This window comes from Aedes aegypti, chromosome 3 (genome assembly GCF_002204515.2).
Source record: "Aedes aegypti strain LVP_AGWG chromosome 3, AaegL5.0 Primary Assembly, whole genome shotgun sequence".
In the NCBI taxonomy this organism is placed as follows: Eukaryota; Metazoa; Arthropoda; class Insecta; order Diptera; family Culicidae; genus Aedes; species Aedes aegypti.
In genome coordinates, this window is record NC_035109.1 from 345,200,482 (window position 1) to 345,224,074 (window position 23,593).

General features: G+C 36.6%; 1 protein-coding gene across 2 annotated transcripts in view; it reads right to left on the bottom strand.

Annotated features, from left to right (window-relative positions):
- The window catches only part of LOC110678752 (gamma-aminobutyric acid receptor alpha-like), a 182,661-nt gene that overhangs the window by 53,567 nt on the left and 105,501 nt on the right, over positions 1-23,593 (bottom strand). The window contains exons 2-3 of one of the 2 annotated variants that reach the window (XM_021852040.1): positions 7,617-8,150; positions 7,088-7,155 (exon numbers count right to left, since the gene is read on the bottom strand). In XM_021852040.1, coding sequence (XP_021707732.1) covers positions 7,088-7,155; positions 7,617-7,941 — 393 coding nt within the window. In that variant the 5' untranslated portion in view covers positions 7,942-8,150. The remainder of the gene's footprint in view (positions 1-7,087; positions 7,156-7,616; positions 8,151-23,593) is intronic. The other variant, XM_021852041.1, reaches the window with a different exon arrangement.

Genomic DNA, 23,593 nt, shown 5'->3' on the forward strand with positions numbered 1-23,593 from the left:
TCTTCACGTGACATGTCTCATATTTCGTTTGGAACACATAGCAAACTTAGTGGCATCGTATAGAGAAAAGATATAGCTTTCATTTAAACTTGAAAAAATTTTGGCGGCCATTTTGAATTTCGATAGAAAAATCGTTTTTTCACCTCTATACGATGTCACTAAGTTTGCTATGTGTTCCAAGCGAAATATGAGAAATATCACGTGAAGAAATACCCAAGTTTTCTATAAAAATGGGCTTTTTCGCAAACTGTTCAGCTAGCTGGTGTACGAGGGGTCCACCAATTTGAGAAAACAGAAAGGACCACCCTTAAGTTTTATCGAAAACTAGCAATCAGTGACATGAAATTGTAATTCCAACGATGGGTGCCGATGGCGGCCTGGTTTCAGCGAGAATTGCCCATTGACGTATGCTTGACATACATTGAAGAGATGTAAAAATTGTTAACTGAAAAACAAGCGCACAGTTCACAACTGTAGTAGTGCTCAAAAACATTTAAATGAGAAGCATGCTTTATTTCATTTGAGATTTAACTCTAGAAAAAGGAAGAACAATTATTCTTTATAATACCTAAAAATTCGTTAAACGAATAAACTCATTGGCTAATCAGTATCAACATAAGCAAACAGACATAACTTTTTATACAAATACTTGTTTTCTGGTTTTACGTCCTAACCACGACAGAGGCTGCTTCTTTGTTTGGCTTATTGTATACTACATTAGAATCCACAGTTCTTAAATAAGAGCTTCTTTTGACAAAGTTGTAATTTTTGCATCGAGGAAAAATAAGAAAATTCTCATAATGAAAAGCTCCTGGCCCACCGGGAATCTAACCCACACATCTTCGTCGCACTGGAAGGCTCCGAATGGACAAAGTTAAAGTTGCACAATACCTCAAAGATAGTAAAACCGCTTTCTAGGCAGTTCATTCCATATTCTGGAAGCCTTTTATCTTTCGTTGTAGCAACCTTTGTCTATGTCGGCACTTATTTACGACGACCTTCAATCATGATTTGAAAGTGAAATGAACCGCGCACAAAGTCAAAGATGAGTGCTGCTGTTAAACGGTTTCGTATATTTTCTCACCGTTCTGCCTGACGAGCCCATATCCAGGTGTGCTACAGCTCTAGCCGTACAGTTAGATCAGCAACAGCACTTTTATTTTTCTTAAGACAATTTTATCATCCTCTCACTTGAAAGAACATGCATAGAATATCGTCTGAGTAGCACCCCGGAAGCCTTGAAGGTGGTTAGTATATGCGCGCCACAAAATATGCTTACTGGCCTGATGCTTGTGCTGGGCAAGCATTTCTCCCCACAATCTATTTTCCGACCAGTGCACAATGGTCAAAAAAAAAAAAGAAGTTTGGCCAAAACTAGTTTTATCGCTTTTATCGATGAAATATGTAATCTGAATATGTTATTTGGCGTTTTTATTGTTTCAGAAGGGATTATTCACATATTTCGTAACTTTTTTAAAAAGATTTTTTTTTATTAAAAAAGCAGTCAAATTTGGCTGAAAGCACGAGTTTGATCAAAATATGTATGAAGAGTGGTTAAATATATTTTATATCAACTTTGTATGAAAAACATCGTCAAAATGTATGAAAATATTGAATTATTCAAATAGCTCTAACTTGCAAATCAGCAAATTTCTGCAAAAAATTTAAACGTTTTTTGTAAGATCTAAGGATGCATTTTAAAGTGCAATATTCGAAATGGCGGCGACATGACGCGACAAGAGTTGTTTTTCATGTTCAAAATCATCAAAATTACCAAAGTGTAATATTGAACGGTATAAAAACTTCAACCAAATATTTTTTTCCATCCTCATGCTCGATAAAAGTGTTGAACCATAAGCTTTGAGATAGTGTATAACTTTGGGAAAATATTGCAATCCCTAAATATGAATTTTGTTCTTTATTTTATTGTTACATTTTTCAATTTTTTGACTTCAGTCAGTTTGACGTCATGAAAGTCAGAGAAATTTAAATTTTAGCTCAATTTTAATTAAGAATCATAATATTATAATACATGAGGTATATTTTAAAATGATAAAAATCATAAAAATCTCAAAAAAGTGTTTTGGTAGTTTTGGCCGCTCCTTTATATGGAGCCCGACCATTGTGCAGTGATGCGAGCATCTTGTAAATGCGCTGTTGTCCTCATCGTCGCAGTTTTTTGCAACAAAAGACGCGTGTAGTCGGAAAAATGTGGTGAGAATGCGAAAAATGTCTCCTTCCTCCACGGGGAACAAGCCATCATTTTTTTTTGACTCAGAGGGATGCACAGTGGATTCATTTGTTCTACGGATTGCTCATAAGCCATTGTGTACAATGTCTCAATACTGTCTTGATACTGTCTTGATACTGTCAAGTTGACAGCCACCATATAATATGCAATAAATCAAATGATATGTTGCAACGATTAGTTTTGTGATGGGTTTATCATGGTTTCAAAGAACGATTTTTTTAAAGATGGCTTTTTAATAATGTCCGTCATAAATCTTTCATAAAACATGAATGAATCCAAACAGTTCTGAACATGTTACTTGAGAATTGATCCATGAAACGGTAAAACAGTAGAAAAAAAAAATAATTTTACGATCTTTGGCCTTTGAGTGGTACCACTGTGGTACGTTGGCGTATGGAGAAAATAAAAGAACAATTGCGACGCGAACCGGCGGAACCGGGTTTTCCTCGTCAGCGCGTCCAAACGACAGGAAACAATCAAACGGCGCGCTTCTTGGGAGTGAAACTTTGAGGTGGAAACTTGGCGCGGATGGACTGCTGGTTGATGGGGGTGAAGTAGGCATGATGAAAGTTAGAACTGACATGTAACAAAAGACAGGTGACTATTAGCGGTAAAACCCTTATCCATCGATAGGGGGAGTCAGTTGCTGAAGTCCCAAGTCAAGAAGGGTGCTTTTGGGATCAACGGAGATAAAGGTGATCGGATTGAACTAAATTTTTGGATTGAATGTGAAGGTTCGGGGAGATAGGTGAAATGGGAGCCGTCAATGTGTTCATAAGGGTATGTTGAGAAACTTTTGAAATGTGTGAAAATCAATCATTGTTTGGTTTGACTACAGAAGCACAGCAGGAAGGCATACATGATTTTTCTCTTGTGAACAAGAACTTCAAACATTTGTTTTCCTAAGTTGTTGAACGAAAGAATGATGAAATGGAATCTCTTTTTCACATCACAGTTGTTTTTGTTGAATCGGAATTAATACTTGAGGATATGTTAACATTTTGTTTTCTTATTGGTGGAAACTTTTGTAAAGCAATCAATCTCTAAGCATTTGTATTTACGTTAGGGTGACCTTTGATTCCAACCCATAATGACAACATGTATACTTTAAGATTTCATGTAAAGAGCGTTAGGCTTATGTGTGAATATTATAAGTTGAGTTTTGGAAGATTATGCACAGAACATACATTCAGAGGTCTATTATATTATTTTATTGTAATCCAGCGCATTTAGAATCTGATTCTGATTATTCAAATCAATCACATGAAACATGACTTGTCAAGTATAATTAACAACATTTGCAACGAAATTTTTCGAATTTTCAGCAGTTAAGAGGAAGTTGATCGATTTAGACTCCCTTTACTCTAACATCAAAGTCCAAATATGATCCTTTAAATATTTTCCTCAAAAATACATATCATATCTATTTTGTAAATGCGCCTTTCCTCAATTGTTAATTAAGTTTAAGGTGATTTTTTAAAATTATATTCCTAGTCCGGACCGAAACGAGTTAACACCTGAAAAGTTCGGTAGCATCAAAAGAGATATTCCTCGTGAGTTTTTTGAAAGAATTCTTGAAAGATTTTGTTAAAACTGATTTGACAAAGAATGAATGTGAAAACTAAAATTTTCAGAGACATCAGACAAAATTACAAATAAATAAAATCAATGCAAGTCTACGTAAACTACGCAATTTGCGAAAATCGTGATTAGTACGACCGACTTACTTACTTACTTATTTGGCTTTACATCAATTATCTTGATAAAGCCTCGCCAACAATAATTCGCCAATTCACTCGGTTCATGGCCGCTTCTCTCCATCCTCGACTGTGGCCCACACTCTCCAGGTCCTGGTGCACCTGGTCAATCCACCTAGCTCACTGCGCCCCACCCCTTCTTGTTCCGAACAGATTCGTAGCGAACACCATTTTTACAGGGTTGTTGTCCGGCATTCTTGCAACATGCCCTGCCCAGCGTATCCTTCCAGCTTTTGCTACCTCCACGATACTGGGTTCGCCGTAGAGTTGAGCGAGCTCGTGGTTCATCCTTCGCCGCCACACACCATTCTCCTGTACGCCACCGAAGATCGTCCTTAGCACTCGGCGTGCGAAAACCCCAAGAGCTTGCAAGTCCTCCTTGAGCATAGTCCACGCCTCATGCCCGTAGAGGACTACCGGTCTTATGAGCGTTTTGTACATCGTACATTTGGTGCGGGGGTGAATCTTTCTTGACCGCAGTTTCTTCTGGAGCCCATAGTAGGCACGAATTCCACTGATGACGCGCCTTCGTATTTCCCGACTAACATTGTTGTCAGCCGTCAACAAGGATCCGAGATATACGAACTCGTTCACCACCTCGAAGGTATCTCCGTCTATCGTAACACTGCTTCCTAGGCGGGCCCTGTCGCGCTCAATTCCGCCAACCAGCATGTACTTTGTTTTCGACGCATTCACCATTAGCCCGACTCTTGTTGCTTCGCGTTTTAGGCGGGTGAACAAATGTGCCACCGTTTCAAATTTTCTCCCAATAATATCCATGTCGTCCGCGAAGCAAACAAATTGTCCAGATCTCGTGAAAATCGTGCCTCGACTGTTAAGTCAGGCTCTCCGCATAACACCTTCAAGCGCAATATTGAACAACAGGCACGAGAGTCCATCGCCCTGTCGTAGTCCCCGCCGAGACTCGAATGAACTGGAGTGTTCACCCGAGATCTTCACGCAGTTTTGCACACCGTCCATCGTTGCTCTGATCAATCTTGTGAGCTTCCCGGGAAAGCTGTTCTCGTCCATGATTTTCCATAGCTCTATGCGGTCGATACTATCGTATGTCGCCTTTAAATCGATGAACAAATGGTGCGTAGGGACCTGGTACTCACGGCATTTCTGGAGGATTTGCCGCACGGAAAAGATCTGGTCCGTTGTCGAGCGGCCGTCGATGAAACCTGCTTGATAACTTCCCACGAACTCGTTTGCTGTAGGTGATAGACGACGGAAGATGATCTGGGATAGCACTTTGTAGGCGGCATTTAGGACGGTGATTGCACGATAATTTTCACACTCCAGTTTGTCGCCCTTTTTGTAGATAGGGCATATAACGCCTTGCTTCCACTCCTCCGGTAGTTGTTCCGTTTCCCAGATTCTGACTCTCAGCCGATGCAGACAAGCGGCCAACCTGTCCGGGCCCATCTCGATGAGTTCGGCTCCGATACCATCCTTGCCAGCGGCCTTGTTGTTCTTGAGCTGTTGAATGGCATCCTTAACTTCCCCCATCGTGGGAGCTGGTTGGTTTCCGATGTCCGCTGTGCTGACGTAGCCATCGCCTTAGTTGTCCTGACCTTCTGTGCCTGTGTTCTCTGCGCCATTCAGGTGTTCATCGTAGTGCTGCTTCCACCTTTCGATCACCTCGCGTCCGTCAGTCAAGATGCTCCCATCCTTATCCCGGCACATCTCAACTCGCGGCACGAAGCCTTTGCGGGATGTGTTGAGCTGCTGATAGAACTTCCGCGTTTCTTGAGAACAATACAGCAACTCCATCTCTTGGCATTCCACCTCCTCCAGGCGGCGCTTTTTGTCCTGGAATAGGCGGGTTTGCTGTTTCCGCTTCAGTCTGTATCGTTCCACGTTTTGCCGCGTACCATACTGCAGCATTGCAGCCCGCGCTGCATTCTTCTTATTACGACGGACATTACTTCTGTAAAATAAGAATTTGCTAGTCCCCTCCAGAAAAAAATCCTAGCTACACCAATGCTCTTGAAGTAATTTATAGTCAATTGGGAGACATTATAAGATTACATTGGACAAATGCTCAGTTTTGTCGTTGATTAAAAATTTGTACCTTTTCTCTTCAATATCTTTGAGACGTTGTGCACGATTTTAAAGGGTTGCCGGGAAAACGTGGCATTCTCCTTTCTTTGCGATTTGGAAGCAATTCCCCAAATGAAGTTCGACATCTCCTGCCTAAATCCACCAAATTCGGAAAAACTGATCACGTTTAGCGGCACCCTTTGCTTCCCCACTTGAATCGAAGTGCCTGGGCTAGAGGCTGCTTCGATTTGCTGCTAGTAAAATTAGCATAGAGCATTTACCATTATAACAGTCTTTACCACCCACGTTATATTATCCACGAAGATGAAACAAAACTCGCCAGGGGTGAGTCTGAAAAATACAATAATAAACTTTTACCCATCTATCTCTCCCGCAAATACCCATTTTACTAGCAAGTTGAATTTTGAATTTTGAAAATCGGTTTGCTACACAATAGCAATAACCACGGCAGCAACTGGGAAACCACAATCGTTTCGGTATGGTATCCACAAACAGATGGAAAGGTGCTGTGGTTCATTGTGGTTTTGTTCAGGGCCCGGGTTTGCCAGACGGAAAAAGGGCTGCTTAGTGACTCGGAAGTGATGGATTCTCGATTCTTTTAATGTGGTTTTCATCTCCTGTAACCGAACCAGCTGTTCGTAAGGCAACAGCTGACTAACAGACTTACTACAAGTGGAACCAATCATCGGTGGTCTGACTTGTTTTGTGTGATGAGCTGCTGACCCTGTCTCATCACAATGAAAGATGAAATGAAATTTCTGCTACCAGAGCAAAAGTTTTCGGAGGGAAAAGTTATCCCGCCTTTTGCTCGTACCGAACAATAATGTTGCGGTGAGTTGAGTACTTGCGGTTGGTAGAAGGTTTTTTTGCGTGTATTGCGATTCAACCCCAAACACTTTGAAGTAACTTTCAGAGTATAGTTTTGCCACGAATGTTTATGAAGTTATATTCCACAGATTTTACAGCGACCGATGAAATTCGAGGGAAATGCTTCCGAGGTGCTGTTACTTACCATGTCAACTTCCGAGATCGGCCCCATACTTCGTACCATGATGTCAACTTCTATCACTGCGGGTGGTCCTGAATTCGAAAGAGGGGAATACAAAAATGGAAGATGAGAATCTTGAGTCTGATTAACAATTCGCTTTCATAGAAATTGGATAGTGGTGAGGACATTTTGTCAGGTTATACAGGTTGTAAATTGAACGTCACCTACAGTATGGCCCATAAAAAGGCGAAAATTGTACGAACTCAAGGTTGGTACATACAGGCTTTATTTTTCACTAGGGGGATTCACGTTTGATTTCTAGTTGAACTTGTGCTGATGGTATATCCTGAAGCTTCTATCGTCCCAACTCAGTGAGTGATATGGGTCATTACATTCGCAACTGATTGCCTATCAAGCATTAACCGTTATCGCCTCTCCGGTTGAAATGCCAAACGAAGTTCCAATCTTCCGGTAATCATTTTCGATTGACTTGCAAAAAAGCCAAGAAAAGAAAATCTATTTCCTTTCATCGCGCTCCCTCCGTAAAACTTACCGCCAAAATCGGGCCGTATGCTGTTGTCGTATCCCCGCAATAAATTATCCAATAATTCGGAAATGTTTCCGTGATTGTTACGTTGCGTCAGCCGGATGGCACCGACGACGGCCACCGTGGCAGGATCCGGAGTGGCAGCCCAGAAGAAGGACGTTCCAATCCCGAACACGGCACTGCTGAAGGAACTGAAGATGATTCGGTTGATGGCAATGAATAAATTTGCTTTCATTAAGCCCGTCGTCGTGCCGCTGCTGCTGCTGCTAGAACTGCTGCATGGCCACCATCGGACTGGTGGAGGAACCGATGCCATCATCGATGGGGCCATGTTTGATCGGAACCGTGTAGTGCTGCGGCAAGAATCACTTCAGTCCTGTAGAACACTAGGGTTTCTTTTTCTGGATGGTCTGTGCCTGCGACGTCCTGGACGTCGTTGCAGTGCAGTTAAGAAGGCTCTCAGCGTCGATGAGTCGCCATTATTGCATCGTAGTCAAGATGATGCTGATGAGGCGGTTATAATCTTTATCAAATAGTTTTCTGCAACGATGAAACAAGGAAAAACGAGAGGAATTAATTTAATTGGTATGCTCACATGATACCGTTAATTCGGGTCAAATTGATCAGTAGGGTGAAATTGATCACCGTGTCACACGATTTAATTTCTTCCTAATGGAGCACAAATATCAATGCAACCTGCTGTAAATGAACGTTGTTTGTCGGAATTATTGTCGAATTGTATGCTATGATGTTTATTTGCGTTAAATAATGTTTATTTCTATGAAAATACTGAAAAATTTCAAAATCATGTACGGTGCAGTATTGACAAACATCCATATACTTCTTGTTCTAAACAAGGTTATGAACATGGTATAAACCTGAAAGTTTGTAAGGATGCTTAAAATATATTTCCAAATCAGATTTTATCATCAAAACTCGTACCAATTTACTCAATCGTTTGAAATAATTGAATTTCTGTTCAATAACTGAAAATTCCATAAGAAATTGCCTACATTTAAGCGTTTTCCGCATAATTCTTCAAATTTAATCATTCATTATTTCTATGAATATTGTATTGTTTAAAATTTGGCAAGTATATTCAGATTCAGAGCACTCATGTTCAGTATGTGGAGTTGTTTTAAAAACTAACAATAATCATATTGACAAGTGATCAATTTCACCCCGAAACGGAATCCGCCGATTTTTTTTATTGTGGAGATGATTTTTAGCACTAAAATCATATTTGTTAGATAATTTCGGTACACGAGTTAATGAACCTCACCGTCGTACTTGTTTCTATATACTTAGTTGTTTGCAATTATCAACATTTTGGAAAACCGACAAGGAAAACCGGGAAAAATTATCAATTTCACCCGAAACTACGGTACATGAAATGTAAATCTATACAGTAGATCCATGTAAATTTAAATTTGTTAATTTCAGCCCTATCAACTTCAATTTTGGATAGACGAAAAAGACGGGAAGAAGAAAACACAATTTATACTTTCAGCTCCGTTATCATGCTTACTAGGAACTTTATTGTTCTTGAACTGCTGAATGGCATTTAAACTGCTGAATGGCATTTAATCTATTAAACGCGATTAAGCCTCAAATAAATGAACTAGATAAGGCATAAAACCTCCATTAAAATGGGGACTGGTTAGTGTCCATCATTCTCAGTATTGACGTAGACATTTTCCCTGTTGCCTTCACCTTCATTGCTTGCGTTTTCAGCACCATTCAGGTGTTCATCGAAGTGCTGCTTCCATCTCTCGATCAACTCTTTTCCGTTCATGAAGATGCTTCCGTCCTTATCCCTGCCCATTATTCGTCCCCAAAGTCATTGTTCTGCCGGATTTCTTTGCTGCCCGCGCAGTAACCTTCTTCTTCAGAGTCGACATTTTTCGGGTTTTGTTATAATTTTGGACAACTGACCGAATGCTTTTAGCAACATATATTTAATTTTAGTTAAGTTCTTGGGAAAAAAATGCACATGGAACGCTTCTAAAAGGCCGCGTGCACATTTCAAACAACCTATACTTAAAATAGAAAAAAAAATCAACTTGTAGGACATAAAAATATACCTTTATGTCTTTAATCATTCGCGAGTGTCTATGAAAAGAGCTCAACACAGGTAAATCGATTGGGGAATAAGGTCCTAAAATGTTTAATGAAGTCTTGTTTTCATTTAATAACACGAGAGAGCATGTTGCTGAAACTACTTTAGCAATTTTTCCCGCTCAAATAACGGATATATCATAATAAAACTTTAATTTAAAAATTGGATCCATAAATGAACCTTGACACTTGAGATCATGTTTGACGTTCGTTTAGTCGACAAAAATATCACAGGGGTTTTAGTTTTAACAATGAGGTTGTTCCTTTCTGACATTTCGGAAGGGACACGGAAAACAAAACATACCCAAAATTTGAGTTTAAGACCAGGGGTTGTGACAAAATCTATAAAAAAATAAAAAAATGTTTTTTGTGTTTAAACAAATGAAAAACATTAAAAAATATGAGTAAAAATGTGTTTTTGGCCTAAACTTAAGCGTTTGGCACTAAAATCGGGACTGGGCTTTAGGAACCTATTGATTTGAAAATTATCATCATATATATGTTAATTTATCCATTCAAATTTAAAATTTAGTTAAGTAGGTAACTGAACATTTAAATTGTCTAGTATTAGGCTATTCCAGTGTACATATGAACGTCAAAACCTTACAACAATAAGTAGGGAAGTTAAGTCGAGTCTAGTACACGACATTGAAGATGGCTTTACAGTTTAGGGATCATTTAAATATTACACAACAACAAATTTGACCTTTTTTCCCCGTGTAACAGCGTTTGCGCGGGAAATTTTAATTTTTTGTATGAACAGTAAAATGGTGGACACCCCCTCTCTTCTCCTGTTGCGTTACGTAATATTTGAACCACCCTTTAGAAATACTGGAAATGTGAGTACCGTTTTGCGGACACTATGATTATTTTTACACTTTTCATACAGTTAACTTTAATTTTACTATAATACTTATGCACAAAACTATTCTTCAACTTAAAATGTAAGTTATAGATGGTAATGTATCAATGTAGGCATCAAGATATTATTAACAAAAATAAAAGAACAAAATGCGTACCGTACACATTTCATTGCGTGTTGGACTATATCTCACGGTTGCCATGAAGTGAGATAATCGATTTTGCCAAAACTTCCCATACATTTCTGGTAGCTTCAGAGTTTGTCAATACTCGATACTTTTGTGATAACGTATAGTAAACTGTTCAAAATCTTGAAATGTAGAGGTGGTGAGTTGATTTTTGTAAAAAATATGCAAATATTTCGTCAAAAATTAGTGTCCGGAATTCGAAGCAAAATTAGAATCAAATCAAGTAAAGAAGAAATCGAAAGGGAATGACAATATAAAGTAACATATTTTTTTCAAATAGAATTTGAATTTCATGTGATGCAATTTCTAATCTGATCAAATTACTGGCTCCATGTACAATTTCAATCAATAAAAATTTGCATCGTATCCAATTCCAATTTGAACTTCACATTTGTAAAATTTAAAATTAAATTCCTTATATGATATTTATTGTATGGTTATTAACAATGTATAATCAATTAACAATGAAACTGATATGACACAACGTCTTTCAGAATGTTCTTACCTCAATGGATTTTGGAATAATCCCAAAACCGTTGGATGAATCGGTTCTATAATCTGCACAGCAAAAAATTCTCAAATTTACATGGCACGTAATTTTTGATGATAATCATGTAAAACGAGTTGCAACTGAACCTTCAACGATAATTAATGTAAACTGTCTCATTTCATTCGATAATGCTTGCAAACTTGAGTGAAACTGAAACATTTCATGATCTTCTATCCAACTTTCGCCAATGTTGCATGCTTTCTTGCATCTTGAAAGTGAAATTGCAAACAAGAATTCTCGGTTTACATGATTCTACGCTGAATATTCTGTCAAAAATAATGCACATGAATGGATTGACGGCTTGTCATTCCATGTGCATTATTTATGATTGAATTTTCAGCGTGAAAATCATGTAAACCGTGCCGTTTTGCATGCAACATTCTTCGAGAGAAGACGTTTCGCGTTCAATATTAAGGATGTTGGTAACAATGTTGTATATAATAGATGTGTTTATAGGTTTTATCATTGAATAATACATGAGAAATGGCTTTGCATGATTGAGGCTAATATTACGTTACGTGTAAATCTAAGATTTTTTTGGTGTGTGGCTCTTGCAAATTAGAGCAAATCTGGAAAGAATGCCATTCGTTAGCAGTTGGAAGATTTGGAAATCTTCGAAAACATACGTTGTCCGAGCATGTGAAAAAAGCTTAGTAATAGCAAATTGTGATAATTTACTAAAAGTGATATTAGTTTGATAGATATAAGAGTTAAATGATCTGAAAATTATATTTTAAATTTACTCCTGGAAGACCATGAGCACATCATATTTAGTTATTGTAAGATCTAACCAATATCAGCTATTTGTATGATCTGCAAACATAAAATTTTGCTTTGGCTTAGAAGTTCCCGGAATATAATTTAGATATTATCTTCAGATCTTTTTTCTCTTATGTCAATTAAATCAACATCTCAATTTGATGATCAGGACTTCGCTTTTGCTCGGGTGGGTACACAAAGGTTAAAGAAAGGATCAGGTGGAGATCGACGACTTCTTGGAAATCTACGAAATCGCTGGCTGTCAAAGTCAAAGTCCATGTCAAAGAGAACCTGGAAACCTTATACGTTCAGGGCAATTGGAGAAGCATTGCTTAAGACTGGCAAAGATGTCGCTTCCCAAAAAAAACTACGCTATAGGGTGTCCCTTGACCATACTGTTATTTCAATACTATTTCAAATAAAAGTCTTATTTTTACACACATAATTCTTACACCCATCAAATGGTAGGTTTTGAATTTTGAACGATCACTATAAATTTGTAAATGGTGTTACATTTGTTAGAAGCATTTCTTAACAAATAAATAAATGAAAACTGAAATTAAAACTTTACCATATACGTATTTTGGCCTCAATTGTGAGGCCATCTGCAGTGTCGTGTACTAGACACCAGGTTACTGTAGACGGCATTATATTACAGGTCGAAATATGCGTGTCTGTTGGGTAAAGGATACAAACTGTAGTGGAGTTAAATGGTATGGGTTTCATTCACTTATGGGTAATTCACTAAACTACTCGAAGATTCAATATGAACTCTTAACAGTTTTGCATAAATTGCGTTATTTCTTAGCGACTTTGTTATACACAATTTGTGCACGATCAGAAGGTTCGTACTACATATAAAAATCAGAAAAGGATTTATCTATGTCGATACGATTATTGATCAATCTACTATTTATATTGATGGAGATTATAAACTTTAGTATATGAGATCTGAAAAAAAAAACGAAAAATCAGATTTATTTATCAATTTGAAAATGGTGAATTTAAAAATGGTCAAAACAAGCGCTTGTATTTACGTTAAAACATGCATAAATCAATAATTATAATTCATGCTGCCTATCTAAAAGGATAGTGTTACCGTTTTGATTCATATTACGAACAGCTTCAAATTCCAGACACTCTACTTTGTATGGGAAACATTTCACACGAAATGTTTCAATTTTTGCCGTTCAAAAGTTCTTGATTTCGAGACCCGTTTTAGTAAACTTTTTCCATAAATATCTTTGAAAATTTATAATGCTCAACTACCTCAGATGTCTCTTCAGTGGTTTGACGATTTCAATTAATGATTTGACTGTTCCATTAATGATTATCATAAGCTGTCCGGAATTCGAACCGAAGTGTCCGAAATATGAGGCAAAAGTGAGGAAGCGTCCGGAATAAGAATCATGAAAAGGCCATACCTACGTTTCGATTTATTTAAAATTATTCAAGTTGCGGAAGCATAGTCTTTACCCACCATTCGAAAGTTAAGGGTTTCCGACGCTCGATAATCCTAAGGAATCATACAGAATGATTTATTGTGTATGCTCTATGCTGTGTTATTAGAGTGATACAAATTTTGAAATGTTTGCTCCCCTATGCTTAAACGATTTTTATTATGGTAAATAGCATCCTCCCAAAGTTTGAAGTGATTCGAGAGAAATTTGACTGTGCACACACCATTTGAAGTTTATATGGAGATTACTATGGAAAACGCCAATCTTTTGTGTTCAGCTCTCTATCTCTTTGCCATAATATTTTATGGAAAAGTGAACAAATTCTTCTAATGTGAAATTCAGCTACAACTTTGCCGAAGACCACTTTTTGATTGGACGTCAGGATAAATTGTTATTCGTCATCATAAAGTTGGTTTGCATGTAGCATGCTTCACCAAATATTCGGCAGGCAACAGTGGTGCTCCTGGCGGGAAGAATAGATCAAAGTAAAAAAGCAGTGTTGCTCTGATTGTAATTGAATGATCATCTCAGCATGATTTAGACTTTGTTATCAATAATAACAAATTATCCTTACGTCCTATCAAAATGTGATCTTCGGCAAAGTTGTAGCTGGGAAGTTTTCACATGAGATGAGTGTGTTCACTTTTCCATAGATTATTATGACGAGCAGATAGAGGACTGAACACAAAAGGTTTGTCTTTTCCATAGTAATTTCCATATTAATTTCAAATGACGTGTGCACAACCAATTTTATTTCAAATCAATTCAAATTTTGGGATAATGATTTTCATCATAATTGACATCGTTTAAGGTGATTATACAACGGAGCTACACCTCAAATTTTCAAGAGCACAAGACAAGAGAAGCAAACAGCGCTTCACGTTGAAAATTTATCCCATTGGTCACCACCAGCAAGAAAGTAATTTGATTGATTTTCAACGCAAACTGTTGTCAGATTTTCCAGTCTTTTGCACTTGAAAATTCAAAGTTTGGCTTCGTTTTATAATCACCTTAAGCATAGGGGAGCAAAAGCTTCAAAATTTGCATCAGTCTACTGGGTTATACTTCATTGAGGCCTTAATTGTCCGCAATATGAATCAAAACGGTATAACTTAATAAAATCCAAAACTTATTTTTTAATTCTTTTGAAAATATTTTTTTAATCTTTTCAAATTAATGTTGTTTTAAACATGTGGAGAGAAATTAGATTTTAGTTGCACTGTATATTGCTACGAAAACTATCCTTCCCTAAAGCTTCATCTCATAATCCCTCGAACCGACGTTTCAAATTTTTCACCATAATCTCCATCGTCAACTCATTTTCCAGCTCATCGACAGAAATCACTTTCCGACTCCTGATTCCCATCGGTAGCAACGACTCTCGTATATGAGTAGGATTGATACTCATCCCCCGCACACAAGTAGGTGTGTAGGTGGTACCTACGCTACATATCGTAAACAGCCATCATAATGATCATCGCGACCATTGTTGCAGTGAAACGCCGGTACCCAGCAATAACAATAATTGTTTATCGGCTTACCGTTTTGCGGTGTCGATGAATTATCAACTGCCTACGTCCGCGGTACCTGTCTGAATGGGTGCACATCGCGCCACATCAATTGAACAATCGTCCTTTCCACCTACGAAAGCATTTTGAACGCCGCACTGTGGCGCGCCTTCATACAAAGGTCGGACGAAACTTTAAATGTGTCTTAATTCAATTGCAGATGATAATGTGTTAACTTTCTTCGTGGCTTCGTCGACGTGCAGTTAGCGTCTTTAGACAGTATATTGAGACACAGAGTATGGGCTCGATTCCACTCCAGTATAAAAAAAAACTTTTCTCCAGTTTAAAAAAAACCTTTTCGTCGAACGAAAAATGCTTATAAGAGAAAATAATCGCCTTTCAATGAACTCAACCTAAACATAAAACGCATAATCGTGGCAATGAATGATTCACTCATAATTCTTGGTTTGTGCTAACGTAAGAACTATCGTACATTTACAATACACGACGCGAGACTGGACACAACACCATTGGCGTAGGAACAGGGGGGGCCAGGGGGGCCTGGCCCCCTCCAGAATCATCCAGGCCCCCCCCAGAATTGGTGATGACAAAAAATGTAAAACAAAAACGATTTAAGATGACGCAAAATCTTCTGAAATTATGTACATGACTCTTGTTATTAACAAAAAAAATAGCTTCAGTAGTTACGTTATGTAATGTTGTACAACTCTATTGAGCAAACCTCGTTTACGTTACACAGCATCAGCGCGGCTGTTCTGACTTCGGTGAATCGTGCGATAATCGAAAGCTGTCGATCGATTGATTACTGTTAGAACTAGTTTTTTGTTGCATGCGATAAGCGCAATTTTTCGACATCTCCGTTGAGAAAAATACCGTGGTACCAAAAAGCGTCGATATCCTGGAAATTTGATTCTCAATATTCATTTTTTTTCTAAATTATCCAAATAAAGCTGTTTCAGCATATTCACTGCATTCTGATTTATCATGTTTTTAGATGATACCCCACTCGAGGTGTCCGGAGATAATGATTTCACTTAAGAGAATTCACTAAAAAATCCATACTTTAACATCAAGTTGTATGATGTCGGAAGATAAATAATTGAAAAAACAGACAACTTTGGGCAACTTTTCATCAGATTAATGGCAAAAAACAATGTAAAAAATCGGCCATAGTGTTATTCCAGGAATAAATTCTTTCTTTGATTTTGATTCAATGTTTTAATTATTTGGCATGAATAAATTTATTGCTTAAACTATATTTTTTCAAGAAAACTTATTATTTCATAAATTATTTGATTTATTTCCAACCGATTTGTAGCATTTTTTTTGCAAATAACTTTTCGATATTATTCATAGATTTTTAGTATTATCAAATTCCTCAAGGAATATTGAAGGGTGGCTTCAGAACTTTTCCAAATCTCATGGAAATTAGTTAAATAATATTGTGGGACTTGTTCATACCTTCAAAGCGAATATCTCCTGGTGCGAGGAATCGTATGTTGAACAATACCTAGTTATAAACCAACAACAATGATCATGCATTTTTGATATTCACATCGATTGCCTAATACTATTCTTATAGATAATAATTAAAGCCTAAAAGTTAATATTCGTAAGCTTATACTACATCTATTCGTGCCTAAAGTTGAATTAGTGACAAGACACAAACGAATTTATTGAAATAGTATGGTTCGTTATACATGCAATAGTGAAATCAATGAATTAAAACTATGATCTTATGTATTCTTAACTTTAGGATACAAGTCCTCCCTTGTATACAAAGCTACACTTTAAAACTTAAGTTAACTACCCATTCGAGTACACAGGAAATTGAGTTGAAAGTACGATAAAATTGTTGTAATAACCATAGTTAAAAGAACTTCAATTGATATAGTGATCCAGACCAATTAACCGACAAGTCGTGATACAATCTTGAGATCCAAGGGTCAGCTAAAAATGTAAGTCACAATTAGCTCAATTTCCCCAAACAATATTAATCAAAAGATCGTTTTAGCTTAAAGCTTACTCTTACCAAGATACTGGTATTCGGTTTGCTGTTAAGAAATTGAAGAATCTTCCCCACAACAACAAAGTTGATTTCGGAATACATTCCCTAATTTGCCAAAAAAAAAGTTACTTATGTCAAATCTAATGCTGGGATATTTCACTGAAAGTTCTACTAGAAATTCTTTTGTGAATTTCTTTCAATATTTTTTTCAAAAATTTTATTGCAAATTCTTCTGCGTCGCTCATCAATGGTCCTTAATAAATGTTTCCAAAATACATCACAAGTTGCGTTCTTCTTTGCTTTTTTTTTCTAGAAATTTTGCTTCAAATCCCCGGTAGATTCATGAATTGAAAGACAATTGTTTTTAAAACATCTCTTGCCTTCGATTACCCCAGGAAAACTTTTGTTTCCAAAGTTAGCACAGCGGAAAAGGAATTTGTAGAGAAACATGTAGCAAAATAACTGGGCAGGGGGAAAGGATATTTTAAGATATTCATCTTTTCTAAAACACTTCCTTAGAAATAATTTTCCAATTATTGTTTGATTCCAAACTCCTATAATTTTTGGTGATACGAGGCCGGAATTTCTAGAGGCTTTCTGACAGAATTCTACAAAACCAGAAGTCAAGGAAAGATAGATTTCAAGGATATTTCCTAAAGATGATTCTGATGGAATCGTAAAAAAGGTAAATTATAGGAGTTTTGAAAAATTTCAGTATTCTTAAACGTATGGTTCCTAATTTCTGAAAATTCATCAGGAATTCCTCAACAAATTTTCAAAGTAATGCACAATACATCTTTGGTAATGTTCTTAAAAAATACCGGCAATATTTCCGCGTTTAACTTCTACTGTACTACAAAATAATCGATTGTAGACTATTCAAGTTAGTTTGTTTGATATTTGTAGAGGTAAGAAAAAATACTTTTTTCCTACATCAATATGTTCACAATATAGTATCATGACGCTTCGGTGTTCATACAAAATATTATCTAAGATTTTGATTTTATTTTACTTTCAGTAAAACTTCTATGCGTTTTAACACCTATATTTTTTATTATAAAAGACGATTATGAATTTTACGACACGAATGTAGTAAATTTTTCCGAATTAAATGTCAGCTGCAATTATTAAAAAAAATACCTACAAAGTTCTTTCAAACCTTTTTTGTATGTGTTTCTCTAGATATCTGATATGGAGTGATTCGTAAAGGAATTTGTAAAGCAATTCCTAAAAGTATTGAGATATTCAGAAAGTAGTTTTTGAACCAAAATATGGAGAGCAGATAAATGTTAAATGTTATTTATGAAAGAATCATGAGATCGCCAATAAAAAATGGAATTATTTCTAGAACCTAAAATAATACTTGATGGAATTTCTGGAGATTTTTTGAGAAGTGCTTGAATGAATTGCATAATTTTAGTAAATCGATGAAAAAATTATTCTAAGATATTCTTTTGGAGGAATTTCTTTTGGGAATTTCGTTAGTGCGGTTTGAAGAAAAAAAATGTTTGGAAAATATTTGGATGAATCTCTGGTATTTTGTTCGGGAGAATCTTAGGGCAACAACAATTTAATTCTCTAAGACATCCCTGAATTACTCGGGAAATCTTTGAGTATTTTCGTGGAAGAGTTTTTAAACGAACAGTTCAACAGTTTCCGCTAGAAACTTTATTAGAATGTTAGAACTTTTTATACATTTCATAAATAAGAAAAGAAAATAAAACAAAAATGCCGAGAAAGTTGAGGGATGTTGCTCCTTGATTTTAGAGAAATATAAAAAATGCAGGTAGATCTGCGTTAATGATAGATTGGCTTTTCAGTCTTGACAAAATTAAAAAAAAAACTGTTATTTTATTTTGTCCAACGTTTCTCAATTGAATTATTTTTGATTGCTCATGACATTTTTGTGGAATATTACGAGGAATATTTAGGAACACGCAGAAGATTTTTTTGCGGGAAGTCTGGATAATTTTTGTTGTGATTTTTTTCAGATAGTACTGTAGAGCTTCAAAAGCGAACTGTTCTGAGGAATTCGAGGAATGAACACTTGCTTGGTGATCTTGAAGATATTTTTGGTGATTTTTCCGTGCTATTTTTTTGGAGAAATACTCAATAATTGATTAAAATCCTAAACAAATTATTATCGAGCAACTGGAGGACACTTTAAACTAACAGTTTATATATAATAAGTACGTAGAGGACCTTCCAGGAGAAATGATGAATTTCTATTCCTTTTCCTGGACGAATTCTTTAAGAGATTGTTTAAGCTGATTATAGAACGAAGCCACACCTCAAATTTTCAAGAGCCCAAGACTTGATAACCAAACAGCTCTCCGCGTTGAAAATCTGGTCACAACCAGCAAGCAAGCAATTTGATTGGTTTTCATCGCGAACTGTTGTCAGATAATCTCGTCTTGTTCAATTTAAAATTCAAAGTTTGGCTTCGTTTTATACTCATTTTAAGCAATTCGATACAGATTCTTCGAGATTTTTTCTGGTGAGATCAGAAAGTCTGGGAATGATTTTCAGTGGAAAGTCCAGGACTAACTTCGTGAAAACTGGTAAATGAGTTCTTGATGAAAGCACTGAAAATTATGAAAATAATTCATAAAGAAATTTCCGTAGGAATTCTAAGAAGAATCTCTTCAAAGAACATGATTGAATACTTGAAAAAAATCGTGGAAGAATCACAAAGGACATTCCTTGTGATTTTTTAGTTAGAAGTCTTGAAGGATTACAAAAAGAATGAATTTGTATATTTTAATACTGATGTGCCGCGAAATGAGGCAAAATCACAAATTATTAAAATCAATACAAATCTGTTAAAAATACGAAATTTGTGATAATCTGTAAATTGGAGATGAACCAGCCGTGGGCTGAAAGTCTCCCTAATAGAGATAATACTAATAATACATCTGTAAAACAGGTATATGCAAGGCCCCCCCTAGGCCCCCTCCAGAAAAAAATCCTAGCTACGCCAATGCACAACACTTAAGGTGATGTGCTAGCATCCATCGTGTTAAGCATTGATCAATGAGAACTGTAATTTTCCCAGTATTGCAGTGAAAGATGCTGATACAAGCCAATGCCAAACAATTCTTTCTCAAAACGGCTTCAGCATTGTACAATAACATTTTGATAAATCTTGATCTCTTTTTGGAAATAATGCAAAGAAAATGCATCTTACCGTATTCTCAATCCGTCGTATCGTTTTCAACTCCGTCGCAATCAGTTTCCAGATTCGACTCACAACTTAAGGCTCACTGTGATGTATTGAGTGGTTAAAACACAATACATCAACGCTATAATAAAATGTTTTACTAGAATATATAGATCTACGGGCATATCCCTCCATTCCTTCAGCATGGTGGAATATACTTATTTCCTTTAAAATTAATTATTCGTCATCAAAATTCAGCCCAATCATATGAACATAATTTCTTTTGACCGTACAATTATGGCATTTGCTTACAGTACAGCGAAAACAACACAATCAAAGGAACCGTATTTTTACGTCGAGCGTCGCGCACACATTGATGCGCACAAGCTTTTTTTTCTCAGTACGACGGATAGAACTTTGTTTACATTCACAATTATACGCGGCGGTTGAGGAAATTTCGTAAAATTTGGTGATTTATTGAAGTTTTACGGCGTGTGATTGGAATGAAATCCTTCAATGAAGAAGTACGAAGGTTTTCCATAGCGAAAATAAGTGCCCGGCGAAGTAAGTCACCCACGGGGGCGGGAAGAAATCAGTTGGACATCGTCCTGTAGATGGGCAACATCGAGTCCGAAACCGGTCGACGGAAAAGGTAAATTTTAATTCCTTTTTATGTTTGTAAGAACAATAAGTGTTGTGTCCAGTCTCGCGTCGTGTATTGTAAATGAATGAATGATTATTACGATTTTTGTTTAAAATTATTAATTATTCTATTCGATACTTGTTCCAATGTTTCAACATTGGATATTCTATAACCCATTAGTAATACACTCTTACTAATTCTCTTACAAAACTTTTTTTATGGTATTCAGCGCTTGAAAGTACAGTATCCAAATTGCGTGGCGTGAAAATTGGTTTCAAGATCGGAAGCTTGTTTTTATGACAAAAAAAAAAACTTGACATAATCTCGCTATTCAGACTTCATGAAATAAAAATTGTTATCTCTTCGTGCAGTTTCTATATTTTTTGTATTTCGTTATAATTCTATGTAAATATAATCTTGAATTGGTAAAAAATGACATCAGGATGTCAACATATGTAAATAGCTTTTTTTTTGTATATTTCCATGAAAATATGTGTAAGGATCATATAAACTTATAAAATCATATATAATTATCATTTTCAATCGGTTTGGGACACTTTTGATAATATGGCCGACATTTGTATGGAAGCGCGCCACTGTGCGCCGCTGAAAGCAATGCAGCGGGGCGGCATCACGGCAGTTTAATCTCTTCTGCTCGAGGCAGAATCATCCCGACCGGCAGGCATTACGTCAAGGGGTAAAAATTGAATGCACACGTGAACAAGGACACTGACCGAAAAAAAGTATCACACTTGTGATTGCCATGTGACACGATGATGTTCCTCTCAAACGGTCAACGATGGTTTGATTTTTTTTCTTCATCGAAACGATCAACGTAATGAGATAGTGAACTGGGTTGAAAATTTTGGATCCTTGCCAGTTCAACCGTATCAGTTGGTCTGTAGAAGAAAGTAAGATTCTGAATTTTTGAGCTTGGGGGATTATTTTTGGGACGGTCGTAACAGTCAGAGCGGATTGGTTAAGGATAAGCCGTTTGCAGGATTAGTGGTTTTCTGGGTCGACATCAGGATGAACACTTGAAGGTGATTGATAGTTTTTACCCGTATCTACAGAGTAGATTTAGTGCATTTTGTTTGTCAATACCGAGAATTTATACTTAATATAAATCTGGACTAAATTGAGTAAAACAAATCTTGTGATCAAAGTCGATTATTATTAATATTAAAAAACGTTTCTTAAATGACATCTCATTGATTGTTAAAAAAAATCTCTATGGAAAAAATATCTAAGGTACTAAGCAAGTTGTAACGGCTAGGGTAAGATAAAATGGCAAAGTGTCATAATGAAATTTGATATCGATGAGTAATTTAAGTACAGAAACATAATGTTAACAAATGGAACATACTTTTAAGAAAGACAAATCTGATAACATTTGTTGGTATCATTTTCAATACTTTGAATTTCATTTTGCCCAATCGTTTTATTTGCCTGGTATAAATTATTTATCAAAATTTTACCTCAATGTAGAATATTAATTTTCAAAACACAACAATCTTCAGCACGACAAATGTGCCAAAGTTCAATAAAGGGAGCAAAAGCACAAACACAAACATCGCGCCAACGTCAAATGCAAAATGGGTACCAACAAGTGTAATTAAAGTGCACCTAAATGTGATGTGTAAATATTTAATTCAACTTTTATTGCTGTTGTGCAACAAAACGTACGACGGCACGACAAACGCCACGGGTGACGCCTTTTTTTGTCGGTATTCCAGCGGGTCTACTTTTTGCTGCCAACTCTTGCTCAAGGAGGTGGATAGAAGTATGGTCGATTGACATTACGTCGAACCTAAGGATTACATAAATAAAATGATGTTTCAAATGGAACACTACATCAACGCATCAACTTAGACTGTTATTGCTCCTAATACAATTTCCAACTCAACTTTTGTGGCAATCCGTACAAATATTCGTGACTTTTAGTTTTTGGCTAGGGTAAATGCACCGGTTTTGGCCAGTCTAAGAGAAAATGACGATAAAATTAAATGGGAAGCCGTATTTATACTCCAAATATGTCAAATGCAAGCTTTCAAACCATATTATGTGTGTAAAATATCAAAACTGAGCTTAAACCATTTTTTTCACTTTTAAAATCCCGTTGGTCAATATAGGCCAACGGAACCAGTTTCGGCCAGAGATTTAACTTCGGTTCCTAAATTGGCCAATCGCATTGATTTCTCATAAGAGTGGCCAAATTAGAGTTAGAATTATAAGGAAAATGAATTCCACTTGTTTTTAACCCACCGTCGGTCGCCCTAGTGTACTGAGTACACGCACTTTGCGAAAAGTCGAAAAACACGTTGAAAATCCCTTCAAATTGATCCGGGTGTTGGTCCTATTCCAAGATCTTCTCTTCTTCTTGCTTGTAGAGAAGAAATTTTTCGAAAAAATCAACGAAAAGTATTCGAAAACATCGTGTTTTTAACCTAAGTTTTAAGGCGTGTACTCAGTACACCAGTGCGACCGCTCGTGTAACTTTTTTTTACCGGGCCCGTCACACGAGCGGTCGCATCGTGTACTGAGTACACGCGGAGCAATTTTTAAAGTAAATTCAAAGCTAGGCAAGATAGAATATGGATGTCTTCGACAAATTTCTTCAGTACAACGGTACCAATTGGTCAGTGGGCAAAAAACACCTTGGAAACATCCTCATCTTCCTGTGGCCATCGGATTGTGCCCCGGGGGA